The sequence below is a fragment of the Equus asinus genome, chromosome 12, assembly GCF_041296235.1.
Source record: "Equus asinus isolate D_3611 breed Donkey chromosome 12, EquAss-T2T_v2, whole genome shotgun sequence".
Lineage (NCBI taxonomy): Eukaryota > Metazoa > Chordata > Mammalia > Perissodactyla > Equidae > Equus > Equus asinus.
In genome coordinates this window covers 50,541,913-50,558,518 of record NC_091801.1, presented here as the reverse complement: position 1 = coordinate 50,558,518, position 16,606 = coordinate 50,541,913, and the positions used below count along the sequence as shown (strand labels likewise).

The 16,606-nt window shown below is 49.0% G+C and overlaps 1 protein-coding gene across 1 annotated transcript; it reads left to right on the top strand.

Annotated features, from left to right (window-relative positions):
- Window positions 1-3,915: 3,915 nt before the first annotated feature.
- KLF10 (KLF transcription factor 10) lies at window positions 3,916-10,731 on the top strand. Its single transcript, XM_014828147.3, has 4 exons — window positions 3,916-4,458; window positions 7,373-7,606; window positions 7,725-8,637; window positions 9,127-10,731. The coding sequence occupies exons 1-4, from the start codon at window positions 4,423-4,425 to the stop codon at window positions 9,384-9,386; spliced, it is 1,443 nt and encodes a 480-aa protein (XP_014683633.1). The 5' UTR covers window positions 3,916-4,422; the 3' UTR covers window positions 9,387-10,731.
- The last annotated feature ends 5,875 nt before the right edge of the window (window positions 10,732-16,606 follow it).

Here is a 16,606-nt window from a genome sequence, read left to right as displayed (position 1 = left end):
TTTACCATCATTCCTTGCTAAAACCTGTCAGCAGATCCCCATTGTCCTCAGGCTGAAAGTTCCACTTCCACATTCCTTAGCATGGCACACAAAGGCCCTTTATGTTTGGGGCTGCTTCCCCTAACACCCTAAGGTCCTCATCCTACCCCTCAAATCTGTGATGCAGATAGTTCAGAGCATCCTGAATCCCCAACAGTCTGCAGCCCTCCTCTCCTCTAGCTTAGAGATCATCTGGGGGAAGCCTTCTCTGACTCCTGCCTCAGTCTTCCCAAGACACTCTGTGCACACCCTTTTCTTACCATTTCCCATACTCTATAGTAATGGCTGGCTTACTTATTTACTTCTCTCACCATACTGGAAGATCTTTCAACATACTTTTATGGTTGTTCCTCAGTGTTCAGCTAGTGTCTGGCATATGGTGGGGCAATGAATGAATGGTGATAATACCCATTGACTGTAGGGAGCAAAGAGAAGACGGCTGACGGGTACAATGTGTTTTAATATCCATAACTGAACTGAAGGACCTTTACATGTCAGCTCCCCCATTCCCTTCATTATCTGATAGAAGGAGAAATCAGCACCGTCAGCGGGAGGGGTCAACATCTATCTGAGGTACTGCTCACTACCACCCAGGACTTTCTTTTACTCATGCCCAAGATGACAGTTTTCCATGCCTGGGCCTACAAAGATGCAACCTAAGGGAAAAGTAGAGAAGGATCTATACTTTTGCCCAAGTGATTGTCCACATTCTGTTTGTAACCCCAGCGGGTCTTCAGAAACAAACCACAATTTTATTTCCGAGAGTAAAAAAATCTTGAGTGCCTAATACAGAACAGACACTGGACCAGAAAGATGACTACAACCTGGCCATCATCTTGAAGGAGCTCAGGTCTGGGTGGAGTGTGGGCAGGATTCAGTATTGTAAAATACTTGTTGCAATAAGATGTGTACGTGCTCCACTCCCAGCATGGAGGTGTGGATAAAGCGCTATGGGAGCAGAGAAGGACAATGAATTCATTCTGGGGTCATCAAGGAAGGCTTCAACAATGTGGCAGTGGAGCAAAGGCAGGCAAAGGAGCCCTTCAGAGATAAAAATGCACATTTCTTCCCAGACACCATGGCCTCCCATCGCACTTTATAGAAAAACCTGTATTTCATACAGTGGCCTTTATAAGTTCCTCAGTAGCCTGGCTCATCTTGCCTCACTCTCCAGCCCCGTCTCTCCCACTTTCCCTGGCACCCTCTGCACCTCCAGCCACAGTGCCCCACACAGGGCAAGCTCCTTCCTGCTGTAGGACTCTGCCACAGCTGTCCCCTCTGCTCAGGGCCGCTCTCCCTGCATTGGCCCATCCTCTCATTCGGTTTTCAGCTTAAAAACCTCCCCTAAAAGCAAGCTTCTCTTATCTCCCAAACCAAACCAGCTACCCACAGTCATATCACCTTATTATAATTCTACGCAGTGCAGCTAACCTTCTTAAGTGACTATATATATATGTATATATAGTCTACTATATATAATCCATTTGTCCTTGTCTTCCCATCCAAGCTTTTTGAGAGCAAGGACCTGGCCTGTCTCATTCATTGCTGTTGTCCCAGTGCCTAGAACACATAGTAGGTACTCAACACACATTTGCTGAACGGATTGGATAAATGAGCGACACAGTGTTTACTGCATGAGGACATGGCTTAGAGACATGCAAGGGCACCATATGTTTGAGGAACAGCAAGTCATTTGCTATGGCTGTGGGCAAGGGTATGTCTGGGTGGGAGATGAGGGTAGGGGAGTGGGGACAGTAGTTGGGGGTGGACTGTACAGCTCTGAATGGAATGGTCTTCCATCTCTTAGGCAACAGGAACTAAGAATCATTTTTAGGTAGGGAGTGTCAGGATTGGATCATGACTTTCACAAAGCCACTCTGGTAGCAGTGTGGAGAATTTGGGCACTGGAAACCAGCTGGGGTCGGGGTGGAGGTTGGATGGGGGAGATTACAGACTGACTTAGAGCAACATATGGGGGATAGAAATGGAAAGCGAGGAAAGAGAGATTTCTGAGACAAAACTGCTGGGACTTGGGGACCAACCTGGGCTGTGAAGAAAGTGAAGGGTGGATGAGAGTCAACGAACCCATCTGGGAAGGAGCAGAAACAACGGTGTTGGTTGGGGTATGTTGAGTCTGAAGTGCCTGGGGAACATCATTCCCTGAATCTCTAGGAATTGTGCCACCATACCCTGTTCCTTCTATCCCTTTTCTCTTTTCTTTCCTGTTTGAATCACTCGCACAAGCTATGAACGCTCCCTGCTTCTCAGCGTGCTGGGGCACTATGCCAGCAGGCCCCACATTCCTGAGGAAGGGATCGGGTTGAGACCTGGAGGGCTGGCTGTGGCCACCCGAGGGGGGGCCGCTCCCTGACAGGAAGGAAGGCTGGCCTGCCGGCTGGGCACAAACAGGAGCTTCCTCTGCAGCAGCAGGTGCCCAGGGCCAGCTGCTCCAGCCCCTCAGGCTCAGATCAACAGGATGGGACAGCCCAGGCGGAAGGAAGTCTGCAGGGAGGGACGCCCCTGCAGACAGAAGTGGGGGCATGGGGCAGAGGGGAGACAGGAAGAGCTGCCTGGGCCGCTGAGCTGGCCCCCCTCCAGGAGATTCGGGAGAGGTAGTGGCAGGAGGCCACTCAGTCCTCTTCCCTTCACGCCATGGGCGGCTCTGGCCCTGGTCAACATTAGTATTATTATTACTACTACTGTTGTTGGCTAGCGTGGGCCTTAGCATACCAGAAGGAAGATGTTCATAGATTTGGCAGTGTGTAAAATAAATTCCCTTTTTATGCGCATTCTCTGGTTATTAGAAAAGAAAAGATACTTGCATAAGACTTTCAGTTACACAGAGAGGTGAGTGAGCTCCCCGGAAGGGCAGTGATTTTTGCCACGTGTTCAACCTGTCCAAAGGAAAGAAAAATCTTCGGTTTGCTTTAAGCCCCATTATCACTGCCCAACTCTCCCAACAGCTGCTGTGAACAGGCATCAAAAGGCCAAAAGGGGGTAAACAGGGAGCCAAAGCGGAGCCACGGGCTCCAACTAGGAGGCCCCAGTCCGCTTCGGCTCAGCCCAGGGGGTCGAAGAGGAGGGTTGTGGGGGAGTGGAGGGCAGGTGGTGCTTTGGAGGAGGCAGTGTATCTTCGACCCGGCGGGCATCCCTGCGGCAAGCCCAACCCAAGGCGTGCCCGAGCGGGCGCCGGGCGACCCTAGGAGGCCTCTCCCCACCCCTTCCCCACAAGGAGTTTCCGGAGGCCTTCGCCTGGGGTGGGGGTGGGGCTCTACCTTCAAAATAGCTTGCAGACTGCAATTTAAACTAACTACATCGAGCTCAAAACTCGATTCTGCAACCGAGCATCGGCGCCAGAGAAAGATAAAAACTCGGGTCTGCGGCTCCCCATCATCCCATAGGTCCAGTTCTCGGGGCTTCCTGCAGTCCCCACACTGTTCTCTCGGCTGCCCTGGAGGAAGGATGGGCGGGGCGGGCAGGGGCGGGCATTGCCGCCAGCGACGCATGTGGGGAGGGCGAGCCCGCGCCAGCGGGTTGGGTGTGGATGGGGGGCGCAGGAGCAGGTGTCGGCTCAGTGACAGGATTCCCTTCCCTCCCCTGCCTGCCCCGATGCTCCCCACGGCTCAGCTAGGCAAAACCCAGCAAACGCTCGAAAAACGCAGTTCAGTCGGTTAGCGGGCTCTGCTTTCTGGCCAGACGCGCAAGAGGACGGCGATTCCAAATGCAAATCTCTTGGCTTGGGCCGCTTGGCTTGCAGCCGCCGACTCCCCCGCCCGGCTGCCCGGCGTCCCGCCCACCCCGCGGCTGGTTGAGATGGGGCCCGGTGCGGAGGGGACGGGGCGGAGCCGGCATCCTTCCCCACCTCCCACGTGGGGCCGGCCCTCCGCAGTGCCTGGGCGCGCCGCCGCCGCCGCGCCTCCGGGTTAGGCCCCCGCCCGCGGGACCGCCCCCCCGAGTCTGGGGCGGGGGATTACAGGCAGGGGGTGGGCCAGGGGTGAGGGGGTGTCACTGAGTCAGGTGGCGGCGGGAGTTCCCTCGGGCAGGACCGAGGGAACATGCTGCCGGAGATTGTGTACACGCTCCACTGACACAAGCTTCACGCTGCCGGGCAGCCGCTGATCACGCGTGGCCCCGCGAGCCCATTGGTCGGCGCCTCACACACCTTTGTCGCTGATTGGCCGCCCGCAGGCTCCGCCCCCGCCCCCGCCCGCGGCGCGGGGCAGTCGGAGCGGCTACCTGAATGGGGAGGGGGCAGACGGCGCGGAGCGCGGCGGCGGCGGGAGCGGCGTCGAGTATCTCCGGGCGTCCGTCGTGGACAGGCAGCCAGGCACCCAGGCACCGTAGCAGCCAGGCAGCTCGCCGCCAGCGACCAGACAGCCAACCATGCTCAACTTCGGCGCTTCTCTCCAGCAGGCTGCGGTAGGTCACCTGGGGATGCCCCTGTCCTTCCCTGCCACGCCGCGTCTGCGGGGCCAGCGGGGCGCGAACCCCGAGCCCCTGACATCAGCCGTGCTTGAGGACGGAGGGTGCAGGGGAGTTGTTGGGGAGGAACGGGCTTCCTGCCTGCAGACTGGGCATTGGTGAGGGCATGTATGCGCAGAGGGGGTCAGGGGAGGCCGACTGGGCTCTGGGGACGAAGGGAGCCGGGTCTTGCTCAAGGTGTAACGAGGAGGGGAGAAAGCACCTCCGCAGGGAGACCTGAGGCAGGTGAGGGGGAGGATGATTGAAGGGGCGGGAAGCGTGAGGAGGGGGCTGCTGCCCTGGCAGCTAGGTAGGGGAAGGTGTGGAAGGGGAGGGGGGGACCAGAGGGACACCCTGCACCTGGCGCCGGGGAGAGATGCCCCAGTCTGGATCAGGAATGCGACCCAGGGTGGGAGGGGGCTGCTCGGGAGCATGAGGGGCAGGGTGTCCCCAGGGGAGGGGAAGGGGCTAGGCTGCCCCTCTCGGGGGTCTGAGCAGAAGCTTGCAGGACGGGGGCTGCTCAGCACACAGCCGGAGGCTGGGGGAGGGGGCGCCCGGCGTGGGCGCGGGGGTTTTGCACGCGGGCCCCGGCCCACCGAGGGGACGAGGAGTGCCCCGCAGACGTCGGCAGGGGACTCCCCATCCCCGGCGGGGGCAGGTGCTGCCTTCAGAGGACCCTTGGAGGGGGCAGGGAGCCGCCCGGGGATGGGAGGGTGGAAAGCGGGCCCCAGCCGTGGGGCGGAGAGGGTGGGCGGGGATCCGGCGCCGCGAGACGCGGGGGCCGCGTGCCGAGGCGGGAGTTGCGGGCCGTGGGGGCTGCACGTCTGGGCACCCGTGGGGACGCGCGGCGGGCGGGGACCCTGGCGGCCGGGAGCTGCGGGGAGGGGCGCCGCGTCTCGGGGAGCGACGGGGTGGTCTGAGGTCCCGCGGGCGGCGTGGGCGGGAAGCCCCGAGGGCTCGGCCGGGTCCCAGGGGCCGCGGCTGGGAGGAGGGCGGGGGCCGAGTTTCCGCGGGGACCCGGCTCCTCCTCCGGCAGCTGAGGCGGAGGCCGGGGGTGGGCTGGGAGCGGGTGCGCCCGGGGAGCTTCACGTCCCCGGGTGACCCAGCCCCGGCCTCCGCCAGGGGCGGGAGCGAGGCCCGGCCCCGCTGTCGGTTCCTAAGGGAACGGCTGCTGGCGGGGAGCTGGAAGGGGCGGGCGCTGCTGAGCCGGCGCCCGCAGCCCCGCCCTCCCGAGCTCGGGCGCGCTCTGCCGCGCGGTTGGCGCCCGCGGCCCCTCCCCCGGGTGGCGCAGGGCGGGGGCCGGCGGCTCAGGAAGTAGGTGAAAGGTGGCGGCGCGGCAATTCCCAGTTCACGTTTCCTGCGCCGGCCCGAGCAGCCGCCGATCACGCTTTGTTCACATGCCTCGCCTCCTCCTCCCCCCACGCCCCCGCCCTTCGCGGCCCAGCCAATCCGGGCCCGGGCCGCCGGGCGGGCTGGCCAATGGCGGGGGCAGAGACGCGGGGACGTGCGAGCGGCGAGGAATGTTCCCAGTGACTCACCCGCGAACCTCATTGAGGTTAGGGCGGCCCCATCCGTCTGTGCCCGCCAGCGAGGATCTCCCCCGCCGTCCGCCCCCGCCCCTCGTCTGCGTCCCCCGCCCGCGCTTCCCTTTCCTGCCTCGCGCCCCACTCCCTTTCCTCCCCTCCCCGCTGCTCTTCCTGCCCTTCCCAGCTCACACTCCCGTTCCCTGCTGCTTGCCTTTTCTTTTTTCCTTTCTTTGCCTTGGCGTCTTGACGAGGCTTTTACACAGACAGGCGCTGTCCATTGCAGCTTACATAAAGGCGCGCGCAATTATGCAATTGCATTGTGAGCGGTATTTCAAGAGCAGTGGCTCGTTTTCTTAGGATTTCAACACGCAGGGTTTGTGCATTTTTTGAACAAGCGTTGAGAATAGTACCTTGTGATGCAAAGAATGTTTTTCGGTATTTTTACACCATCTCTACTTTGACCAAAAGAGTGGGATCACATTGATGGAAAATGGGAGAGATGGTGGGTAGTGCCATTTCTTTTAAAGCGCAGTTTAAGGAACTTTAATATGAAGCATTAAACACCTGGTAGAAGCAGTTACACAAATAAATGCAAAGCATGTGCTGTTACTGTTGTCATCAAGCAGTTTTTTTAAAAAATTAAAATAGATTCTCTTTTGACTGTTGCAGACTCCTTACAGTCAGGGTTTTTGCGAATTCCAAGTAGAATATTAAATTTTCGGGTTATTCATTTTTTAGTATTATTCCATTAGCTGGTCATAGTTGTGCATAGCAAAACATTGTTAAATAGATCCTGTGAAAAGAATACCAACGTGAAGTTGAAACAACTAAAAGCTTTGGGATTTTCCCACATATTTCACTGTATCTCTCTTTACCATGGATAATCATGTTATCAAAAATTTTAGATTTCAAATAATGTAATACACTAATTTGAAAGAGACTGAGGATTCTTTATCCTGTTGATTTTTATCCCAAGGTGCAAAGTGACTTTTCAAAGATCAGACTCCTCTTAACAGGCCATAGCTATGTCCACTACACTTTGCGTTTTTAAGAAAGTTTTGGCCTTTTTTTCCCTTCTTTCTATTAGGAACTCCTATCTCGAAAGACCTCATGTTAACTTCTGCCGAGCCTTCCCTTAAATTTTGTCTGACCCCAGTTGCAGGTGGCTACTCTGGAAAGAAGATGATTTTATCACCATTACCAGCAGAGTAGGGGTGAGAGAAGAATTTCAAATTGTAACTTGGAAAGTTGTGCAAGTTGTAAAAAACGGGGAAAAAGGTACATTTCTTGGTGTGTTATTTGGATTAAAAAATGCTTAATAAACATTTAATCTTTTGTTTCTGTAGGAGGAAAGAATGGAAGTGATTTCTGAAAGATCAAAAGAGAGTATGTATTCCTGGAAGAAAACTACAGAGAAAAGTGATTTTGAAGCTGTAGAAGCACTTATGTCAATGAGTTGCAGTTGGAAGTCTGATTTTAAGAAATACATTGAAAACAGACCTGTTACTCCAGTCTCTGATATGTCAGAGGAAGAGAATCTGCTTCCGGGTACACCCGACTTTCATACGATCCCAGCATTTGTAAGTCGTAGTATTTTTAAGATGAGTATAAATGTTAGAATTTGTTATAATTTATGTAATGAACTCTACTTGAAATTTCTCACGCTGTTGCCTGTATATTTATTTCTCTTCTCTGCAGTGTTTGACTCCACCGTACAGTCCTTCTGACTTTGAACCCTCTCAAGTGTCAAATCTGATGGCACCGGCGCCATCTACTGGACACTTCAAGTCATTCTCAGATACTGCCAAGCCTCACATTGCTGCACCTTTCAAAGAGGAGGAGAAGAGCCCAGTACCTGCCCCCAAACGCCCCAAGGCTCAGGCAACAAGTGTGATTCGTCACACAGCTGATGCCCAGCTGTGTAACCACCGATCCTGCCCGGTGAAAGCAGCCAGCATCCTCAATTCTCAGGACAGTTCTTTTCGAAGAAGAACCCACCTGAATGTTGAGGCTGCAAGAAAAAACATACCTTGTGCAGCTGTGTCACCAAACAGATCCAAATGTGAGAGAAACACAGTGGCAGATGTTGATGAGAAAGCAGGCACTGCACTTTATGACTTTTCTGTGCCTTCCGCAGAGACAGTCATCTGTAGATCCCAGCCAGCCCCCATGTCCCCACAACAGAAGTCAGTGTTGGTCTCTCCACCTGCAGTATCAACGGGGGGAGTGCCACCTGTGCCAGTCATCTGTCAGATGCTTCCCCTCCCTGCAAACAACCCTGTTGTGACAACAGTGGTTCCCAGCACCCCACCCAGTCAGCCACCAGCCGTCTGCCCGCCTGTTGTGTTCATGGGCACTCAGGTACCCAAAGGCGCTGTCATGTTTGTCGTACCCCAGCCCGTCGTTCAGAACCCAAAGCCTCCGGTGGTAAGCCCGAATGGCACCAGACTCTCTCCCATTGCCCCTGCGCCGGGGTTTTCCCCTTCGGCAGCGAAAGTCACTCCTCAGATTGACTCGTCGAGGATAAGAAGTCACATCTGTAGCCACCCAGGATGTGGCAAGACATACTTTAAAAGTTCTCATCTGAAGGCCCACATGAGAACACATACAGGTACCAGCCATTTCTTATTTATGTCTTAGAGGTTTAGATGAGGGTTTTTTGGCAATGATCACAAACGTAGACCAGGCATGTTCAGGAAGAGCTTACTTATCAGCCACTTCGGTGGATGGCTTTACCAGTGCAAGGTCCTCTAAAAGAGGTGTTTTTGTTTTAATTTCTCACGTGATGAGTCTTAAAATGTCTGAGTGGGTACTTAAATAAAGTATCCTTAAGGCCTTTCCTGCCATAGTTGAGGTTCAAAAAACGTTTTAGTTTTTGGCTTTTTTTATAAGGGGAAGATTTTTATAAACATGACAGTAAAATTTGAAAATAGAGCGATGCAAATGTATAATACTCATTTAGCAGTTTAGCTTAGTATGTTTTATTATTTTAAAATGTATCTCAAGATATTTTAAAATATGCATCTTTAGATGTAGTTAGACACATGGTTTACAGTGATCTGATGAACGCATAGTGACGATCTGAATTTCTTTGTTCCAGGAGAAAAGCCTTTTAGTTGTAGCTGGAAAGGTTGTGAAAGGAGGTTTGCCCGTTCTGATGAACTGTCCAGACACCGACGAACCCACACAGGTGAGAAGAAATTCGCCTGTCCCATGTGTGACCGGCGGTTCATGAGGAGTGACCATTTGACCAAGCATGCGCGGCGCCATCTGTCAGCCAAGAAGCTACCAAACTGGCAGATGGAAGTAAGCAAGTTAAATGACATTGCCCTACCTCCAACCCCTGCTCCCACGCAGTGACCGATTGGAAGGTGAAGAATCAGAATTAACTTTGGTGACAGCCTGAAGCCAGTGGTCATGTAAAAGTGCTTCCACTGCAAGTGTGTGGCCCCCCGGTGCGGGCTGCAAGCAGAGGCCCACAGCCTGGGGAGAGGGGCCCAGCCTGGGTTAGATGACAAGCGCTGAGGCCACAGGCAGGTCACAGGGTGGCAGGATTCATTTCTTATCACATAAGAGATGAGAAAGCTTTTGTTCCTTTAAGTATTTTTTGAAGGTTTCAGATGAGGTCAACACAGGTAGCACGGATTTTGAATTTGTGTGCACATTTTGTTACTTTACTTTCGCCATATATGCTTGAGACCAGCTCTTCAATGTGATTCTTCTAAAGCACTGGTTTCAAGAGTGTGGAGACTGGAAATAAACATTACGGTACAGGGATGGAGATGTAAAATCGATCTGTATTATTACAAATATTGTCATCTTTTCCTAGAGTTATCTTGTTTACTCTTCCTAGTCTTTCCAGTCAACTTCGTGGATGTAGTTGTTAAATATATCTAGAACTAGCATTTTTACACTAGTGCTGACGTTTTGAATTGAGCAGCTGTATATTGCTAAAGAGGGCCCAAAGAATTGGCATCCTCATTAATTTAATTGCTTGGAAGTGTAGCTGCAATTTTTTTGCATTGTTGTTTTGAAAGTTTAACAAATGACTACATCTAGGCATTTTATTATGCTTTGAACTTTAGTTTGCCTGCAGTTTCTTGTGTAAATTTGAAAATTGTATACCAATGTGTTTTCTGTAGACTCTAAGATACACTGCACTTTGTCTAGAAAAAAATTTGAAGATGAAAACATATATTGTAAAGAAGGGATATCAAGAATTTTAGGTGACTCCTTGAAAAAGATGGCTTATGTCATCAGTAAAGTACCCTTACGTTATGAGGATATAATGTGTGCTTTATTGAATTAGAAAGTTAAGTGACCATTACTCACAAATGGACAAATGTCGTCCTCTTAATTTATAGGAGTTTTTTGGGGGGATGTGGAAGTAGGTGGGTAGAAAAATGATTAGAACATTCACTTTTTGTTAACAGTATTTCTGTTATATTCTGTTGTATAGTGGATGATATACACAGTGGTAAAACAAAAGTAAGTTGTTTAAAGTATATAGTGAAAAATGTCACTATATCTCCCCATTTAACATTTTTCTCTATTGGGTGTAGATTTCTGACATCAAAACTTGGACCCTTGGAAAACAGAAGAGTTTTCTTTTAATAAAGAAAAATCCTTGTGATTTACAATTTGCACAATATTTCTTTTGTTGTACTTTATATCTTGTTTACAATAAAGAATTTCCTTTGCTATATGTAATTGATTGATTGCATTTGTTGAAAACCACTTTTACTCTAACCTTGACAGTGATCACTTACGGTACTACCCAGGAATCAGTGTCTGAATTTCCCTACAAGCCTCATTTAAATTTAGAACTGGGAGCCACCCCCGTGGCCGAGTGGTTAAGTGCTCGTGCTCTGCTTCCTTGGCCCGGGGTTCGCTGGTTTGGACCCTGAGTGTGGGCCCGCACACTGCCTATCAAGTCATGCTATCGTGGGACCCCACAGAGAAGAACTGGAATGACTACAACTAGAATATACAACTATGTGCTGGGACTTCGGGGAGAAAAAAGAAAAAGGAAGATTGGCAACAGGTATTAGCTCAGGGCCAATCTTCAAAAACAAATATAAATTTAGAACTACAGGAGTGTATGTTTAACATGAATCAATTTAGAGTATACAAAGTGAGGCCAGGTATCTATATATTCATGGAGATAATGTGCAAGCCTGCCTGTGCTAAGAAACCAGTACATTTTAATTTTTAAACAGTCTTGTATATTTTGGTTATTTGGAGTTGAAATATAGCTCTGGCTCTTGGCAAAACCTTAAGTAGCATTAAGTTAAAGGAAACACCACAGTGAATAATTACAAGCAGTGAGACTGCTGTGGCGAATGAAAAGAAGCCTGACCTATTAAATAGAGAGTAAATTGCTCACCTCTAGAAGTTAAATTAGCTCAGACTATTAAGTGATACCTTAAATGCAATAAACGTAGTGGTACTTAAGCTGCAGGAAAGGTAATCCACCTTTGAACAGAAACACATGCTAGTCACTTGTCAGGAGAACTAGGAGCTGTAAATACTACTTGGTGTATTGAGGATAATTTTGGAGATTTCTTTTTTAGTTTGCTCTGAAATCACCTTGTGGTCGGTCATGAGAGTACATCTTCCATGGTGCCCAACTTTACCCTTGACCTAGAGTCTGGCTCACAGCTGAACAGCGTGGTAAGGGGCAGTGTACTCCGTTGGCATTAGTTGTAGGACAGGCATCTCAAGTCATCTGTGCACCTGTTGCTACTACTTTTCTTGGAAACTTAATACCCCCTAAGTATGACAGCTGCTAGGGAGAGGGCCTTGCCTTTCTGCAGCTTCCGTGCTGGGAACCTGGGCCATCGTCACTCCCCTGAAGTTCCTCATGATGACAGGTCTTCAGAAGTGGGAATAGAGGAAGGTGGCTGACCCGATGCCCAGTACCTTGTAATAACAAGGCCAATGAAATGTGCCACCCATTGCTGTGTTCTTCCCAGTCCTGGTTGGAATCAGATAGCCTTAGAAATCTAGTAAGTTATTTGAATAGACGATTATATTAGAGTTGAATGTTCATGCAGGCTGTGACCTTGATATGAAAGTTGCCCCCAAACGAAGTACATTTGCAGTGTGTTATGATAATGTGGTATTATTGTAGCTTTAGCACTTCAGTTTTTGTTGCTGGTCTGACTATGTGTTAAGTTGGACTATATGAAATTGCTGGTATTCACCTGTCATTTTTCAACAGTTAATTCCTTTTAGATAACTTTAGATTTAGAGAAAGTGGCAAAAACAGTTCCCAGGGCTGGCCCCTTGGCCAAGTGGTTAAGTTCGTGCGCTCTACTTGGGCAGCCCAGGGTTTCACAGGTTCAGATCCTGGGTGCAGACATAGCACCACTCATCAGGCCATGCTGAGGCGGCGTCCCACATAGCACAACCAGAGGGACTCACAACTAGAATATACAACTGTATTGGGGGCTTTGGAGAGAAGAAGAAGGGAAAAAAAGATTGGCAACAGATGTTAGCTCAGGTGCCAATCTTTAAAAAAACAAACGGGCCGGCCTGGTGGCACAGCAGTTGAGTACACACATTCTGCTTCGGCGGCCCAGGGTTCATCAGTTCGGATGCCAGATGCAGACGTGGCACTGCTTGGCAAGTCATGCTGTGGTAGGCATCCCACATATAAAGTAGAGGAAGATGGGCACGGATGTTAGCTCAGGGCCAATCTTCCTCAGCAAAAAGGAGGATTGGCAGCAGATATTAGTTCAGGGCTAATCTTCCTCAAAAAAAAAAAGTAACAAAATATATAAAAACAAACAAACCAGACTTCCCATTTACCCTTCATCCAGCTTCCCCTTATAACATCTTACGTAGCCATAGAATGTTTATCAAAACTAAGAAATTAGGGGCCAGCCTGGTGGCGCAGCAGTTAAGTTCTCACATTCCGCTTTGGCAGCCCAGGGTTTGCCAGTTGGGATCCTGGGTGTGGACATGGCACTGTTTGGGAAGCCATGCTGTGGCAGGCATCCCACATATAAAAAGTAGAGGAAGATGGGCACGAATGTTAGCTCAGGGCCAGTCTTCCTCAGCAAAAAGAGGAGGATTGGCAGCAGTTAGCTCAGGGCTAATCTTCCTCAAAAGAAAAAAAAAAAAAAACTAAGAAATTAGCCTGGGTACAGTGCTGTTAACTAATGTGTAGAACTTAATTAGGTCTCACTAGTTTTTCTACTAATGTCTTTTTTTCTGTTACAGGACCTAATCCAGGATCTCAAATTGCATTTAGTTGTCATACCCCCACAGTTTCCTCCAATCTGTGGTCGTTCCTGTCTTCTCTTATCTCTTGTGAACAGTACTTGTCAGTTATTTTGTAGTATGCCCCTAAATTTGGGTTTGTCTGATGTTTTTTCATGATTAGATTGTGGTTATGTGATAATTGGGAAGATACCACAGAGTGATAATGTCCTCAGTGCATCATATCAAGGAAGACATGATGTCTGTATTACTGGTGGTATTGATCACTTAGCTAAGTGATGTCTGCTGGAATTTTCGACTGTAAACTATTTTTCTTTTCTTTTCTTTTTTTCTTTTTTTTTTTAAGATTTTATTTTTTCCTTTTTCTCCCCAAAGCCCCCCCGGTACATAGTTGTGTATTCTTCGTTGTGGGTTCTTCTAGTTGTGGCATGTGGGACGCTGCCTCAGCGTGGTCTGATGAGCAGTGCCATGTCCGCGCCCAGGATTCGAACTAACGAAACACTGGGCCGCCTGCAGCGGAGCGCGCGAACTTAACCACTCGGCCACGGGGCCAGCCCCTCTTTTCTTTTTTTCTTGATGAGGAAGATTGTCCCTGAGCTAACATCTGTGCCAATCTTCCTCTATTTTGTATGTGGGATGCTGTCACAGCATGGCTTGATGAGCAGTGTGTATGTCTGTGCCTGGGATCCAAACCCACGAAGCCTGGGCTGCTGAAGCAGAGAGCACGAACCTAACCACTATGCCACTGGGCCAGCTGCACTATTTTTCTTTTTATAATTATTAACTATTTGGAGAGAGATACTTTAAGACTATACAAATAACCTATTTCTGCTTGAACTTGTGGCCCCTCAGTATCCTTAAGTAGATCTTGCTGAAGCGATTATTACTGTGATACGCTAATGGTGATTTCCTACTTCCTTCATTGTTTATTAATTGGAAGTCTTCTGAAAGAAAGAGTTGTTGCTTCTCCCCTATTTATTTATGTCTTTAGTTGTTTATGTCAGCATAGGCTTATGGATATTTATGTCATTCTTTGAATTATAGTACAATAGTATACTTATTTTGTTACTCAGTTGTTCCAACTTTGGCCCTTGTTAGCTTTTTCAATATTCAACCATTTTTGATTGAGAAAGATGGAAACATCATATAGTTCAACCTATCATTTCTCGCTGGAATGAGAGCTGTTTGGTGTTAATAATTTGACTTCTTGAAAGTTTTCTCTACCTACATTGCTACCACCCTGTCTTACCCACCATCCCTCACTTGAACAGCTGCAACTGCCCGCAACTGGTCTCTGTGCCTCTAGTTTTGTCTGCCTACCATCTAGTCTCCTCGCCACTGAAGCTTTTGAAAATGCAGATATGACCATGTCACTTCCCCATTTAAAACCCTTCAAAAACTTACCAATGCTCTCAGGATAAAGTCTAGATTTCTTGACATGGTCTGGAGCAGTGCTGTCTAATAGAAATATAATGTGCATCACATATGTAATTTGAAATTTTCTAGTAGCCACATCAGAAAAGTAAAAACAGGAAAACAATTAATTTTGCTATTTTTATTTAACCCAATATATCCAAAATGTTATCATTTCAAAGTATAATCAATATAAAATTTTTAATGAGCTATATTACATCTTTTTTTGTACTAATCTTCTAAATCCAGTATGTATTATATGCTTAATTGGGACTAGCCACATTTCAAGTCCTCAGTAGCCACACACGGCTGGTGGCTACTGTAGTGTATTGAGCATCGAGAAGACCCTGCACCATTAGGCTTCTACCAACCTTCCACACCACTTCTCACCTTATTCTGTGTGTTGTGTTCGAGCTCTGAGACTTCATATGTGCTATTTCTTCTGCTGGAAAAGTTTCCCTGCCCTTTTACCTTGACATTTCTGCTATCATAATAATCATTACCCTTAGGGCTGGCCCCGCGGCCGAGTGGTTAAGTTCGCGCGCTGCACTGCATGCGGCCCAGTGTTTCGTCAGTTCGGATCCTGGGCGCGGACATGGCCCTGCTCATCAAACCATGCTGAGGCAGTGTCCCACATGCCACAACTAGAAGGACCCACAACGAAGAATATACAACTATGTACTGGAGGGGCTTTGGGGAGAAAAAGGAAAAAAATAAAATCTTTAAAAAAAAAATAATCATTACCCTTTACTGAAATTGCTTAATGTCTGTCATTTTTCCCTTGACTGTAAAACTCCATGAGGACAAGGACCCTGCAGGTCTTGCTCGCTGCTGTGTCACCAGCATCTAGCACAGTGCCTGACACACAGCAGGGGCTCACTAAATTTTGTCAAACTGAAAATTGAACCAGGAGGAAGTCTGTGCATTCGAGGGAGGGAGAACAATCAGGAAGTTGTTACATGACATGCAAGGCACAGGATAAAGGCGATAAAAACCAAAGACAGCCTTTTCCTTATTCCCATCAATCTTTGCTAGTGCTGGAAGGGCCATTTACTACACCTGCCAAACTCTTAGAGAGTCTCATGGTATTTAGGTTCTCTTGACCGCATTTTTAACTGGGTAGAAAAGAAATCTGATCAAGATGGACATACACAAGGCCCTCCATGTGAGTCTAATTCCTCAGCCTGGAATGGCGGAGAACAAGGCAGGGGCATAAATGAGGATTTTCATCAAAGGCCTTGGGCAGTCAGCAAGGCCTTGGAACTAGGACAAATCTTTTGGAAGATGACATCAAGGGACATCTTAAGGGAAGCCTTTCTTCTAGAGATGTCCCACTGATTTTGTTCTGGTACCTTAACCCAGTCCTGGCATTTTTCTGACCTGCTTAAGACCACCTTGAGAAATGACTTAGAGTTGGTTCTCCAATAGAACTGCCTCTAATTTTCCACACAGGTACCTGTGCCCTGGAGAAGGTGTCAGGGAAAGAGCACTGATCAAATTAAAATACCTGGTGTATTAGGGTTCTCCAGAGAAAGAGAACCACTGGAGAGATAGAAAGATAGAGATAGAGATATATAGATATATAGACTTATTATGAGGAACTGGTTCATGCAGCTATAGAGGCTGACAAGTCCCAAGATCAGCAGTGGGCAAGCTGGAGACCCAGGAGAGCCAATGATATAGTTCTGGTTCAAATGCTGACAGGCTCGAGACTCAGGAGGAGCTCATGTTTCAGTTTTAGTCTGAAGGCAGGAAAAACTGATGTCCTGGCTCAAAGACAATCCAGTAGCAGGAGTTCCCCCATTTTCTTCTATTCAGGCCTTCAACTGATTGGATGAGGCCCACCTGCATTAGCAAAGGCAATCTGCTTTACTCAGTCTACCAATTCAATTCGAATGTTAACCTCAGGGCCAGCCCGTGGCCGAGTGGTTAAGTTCGCA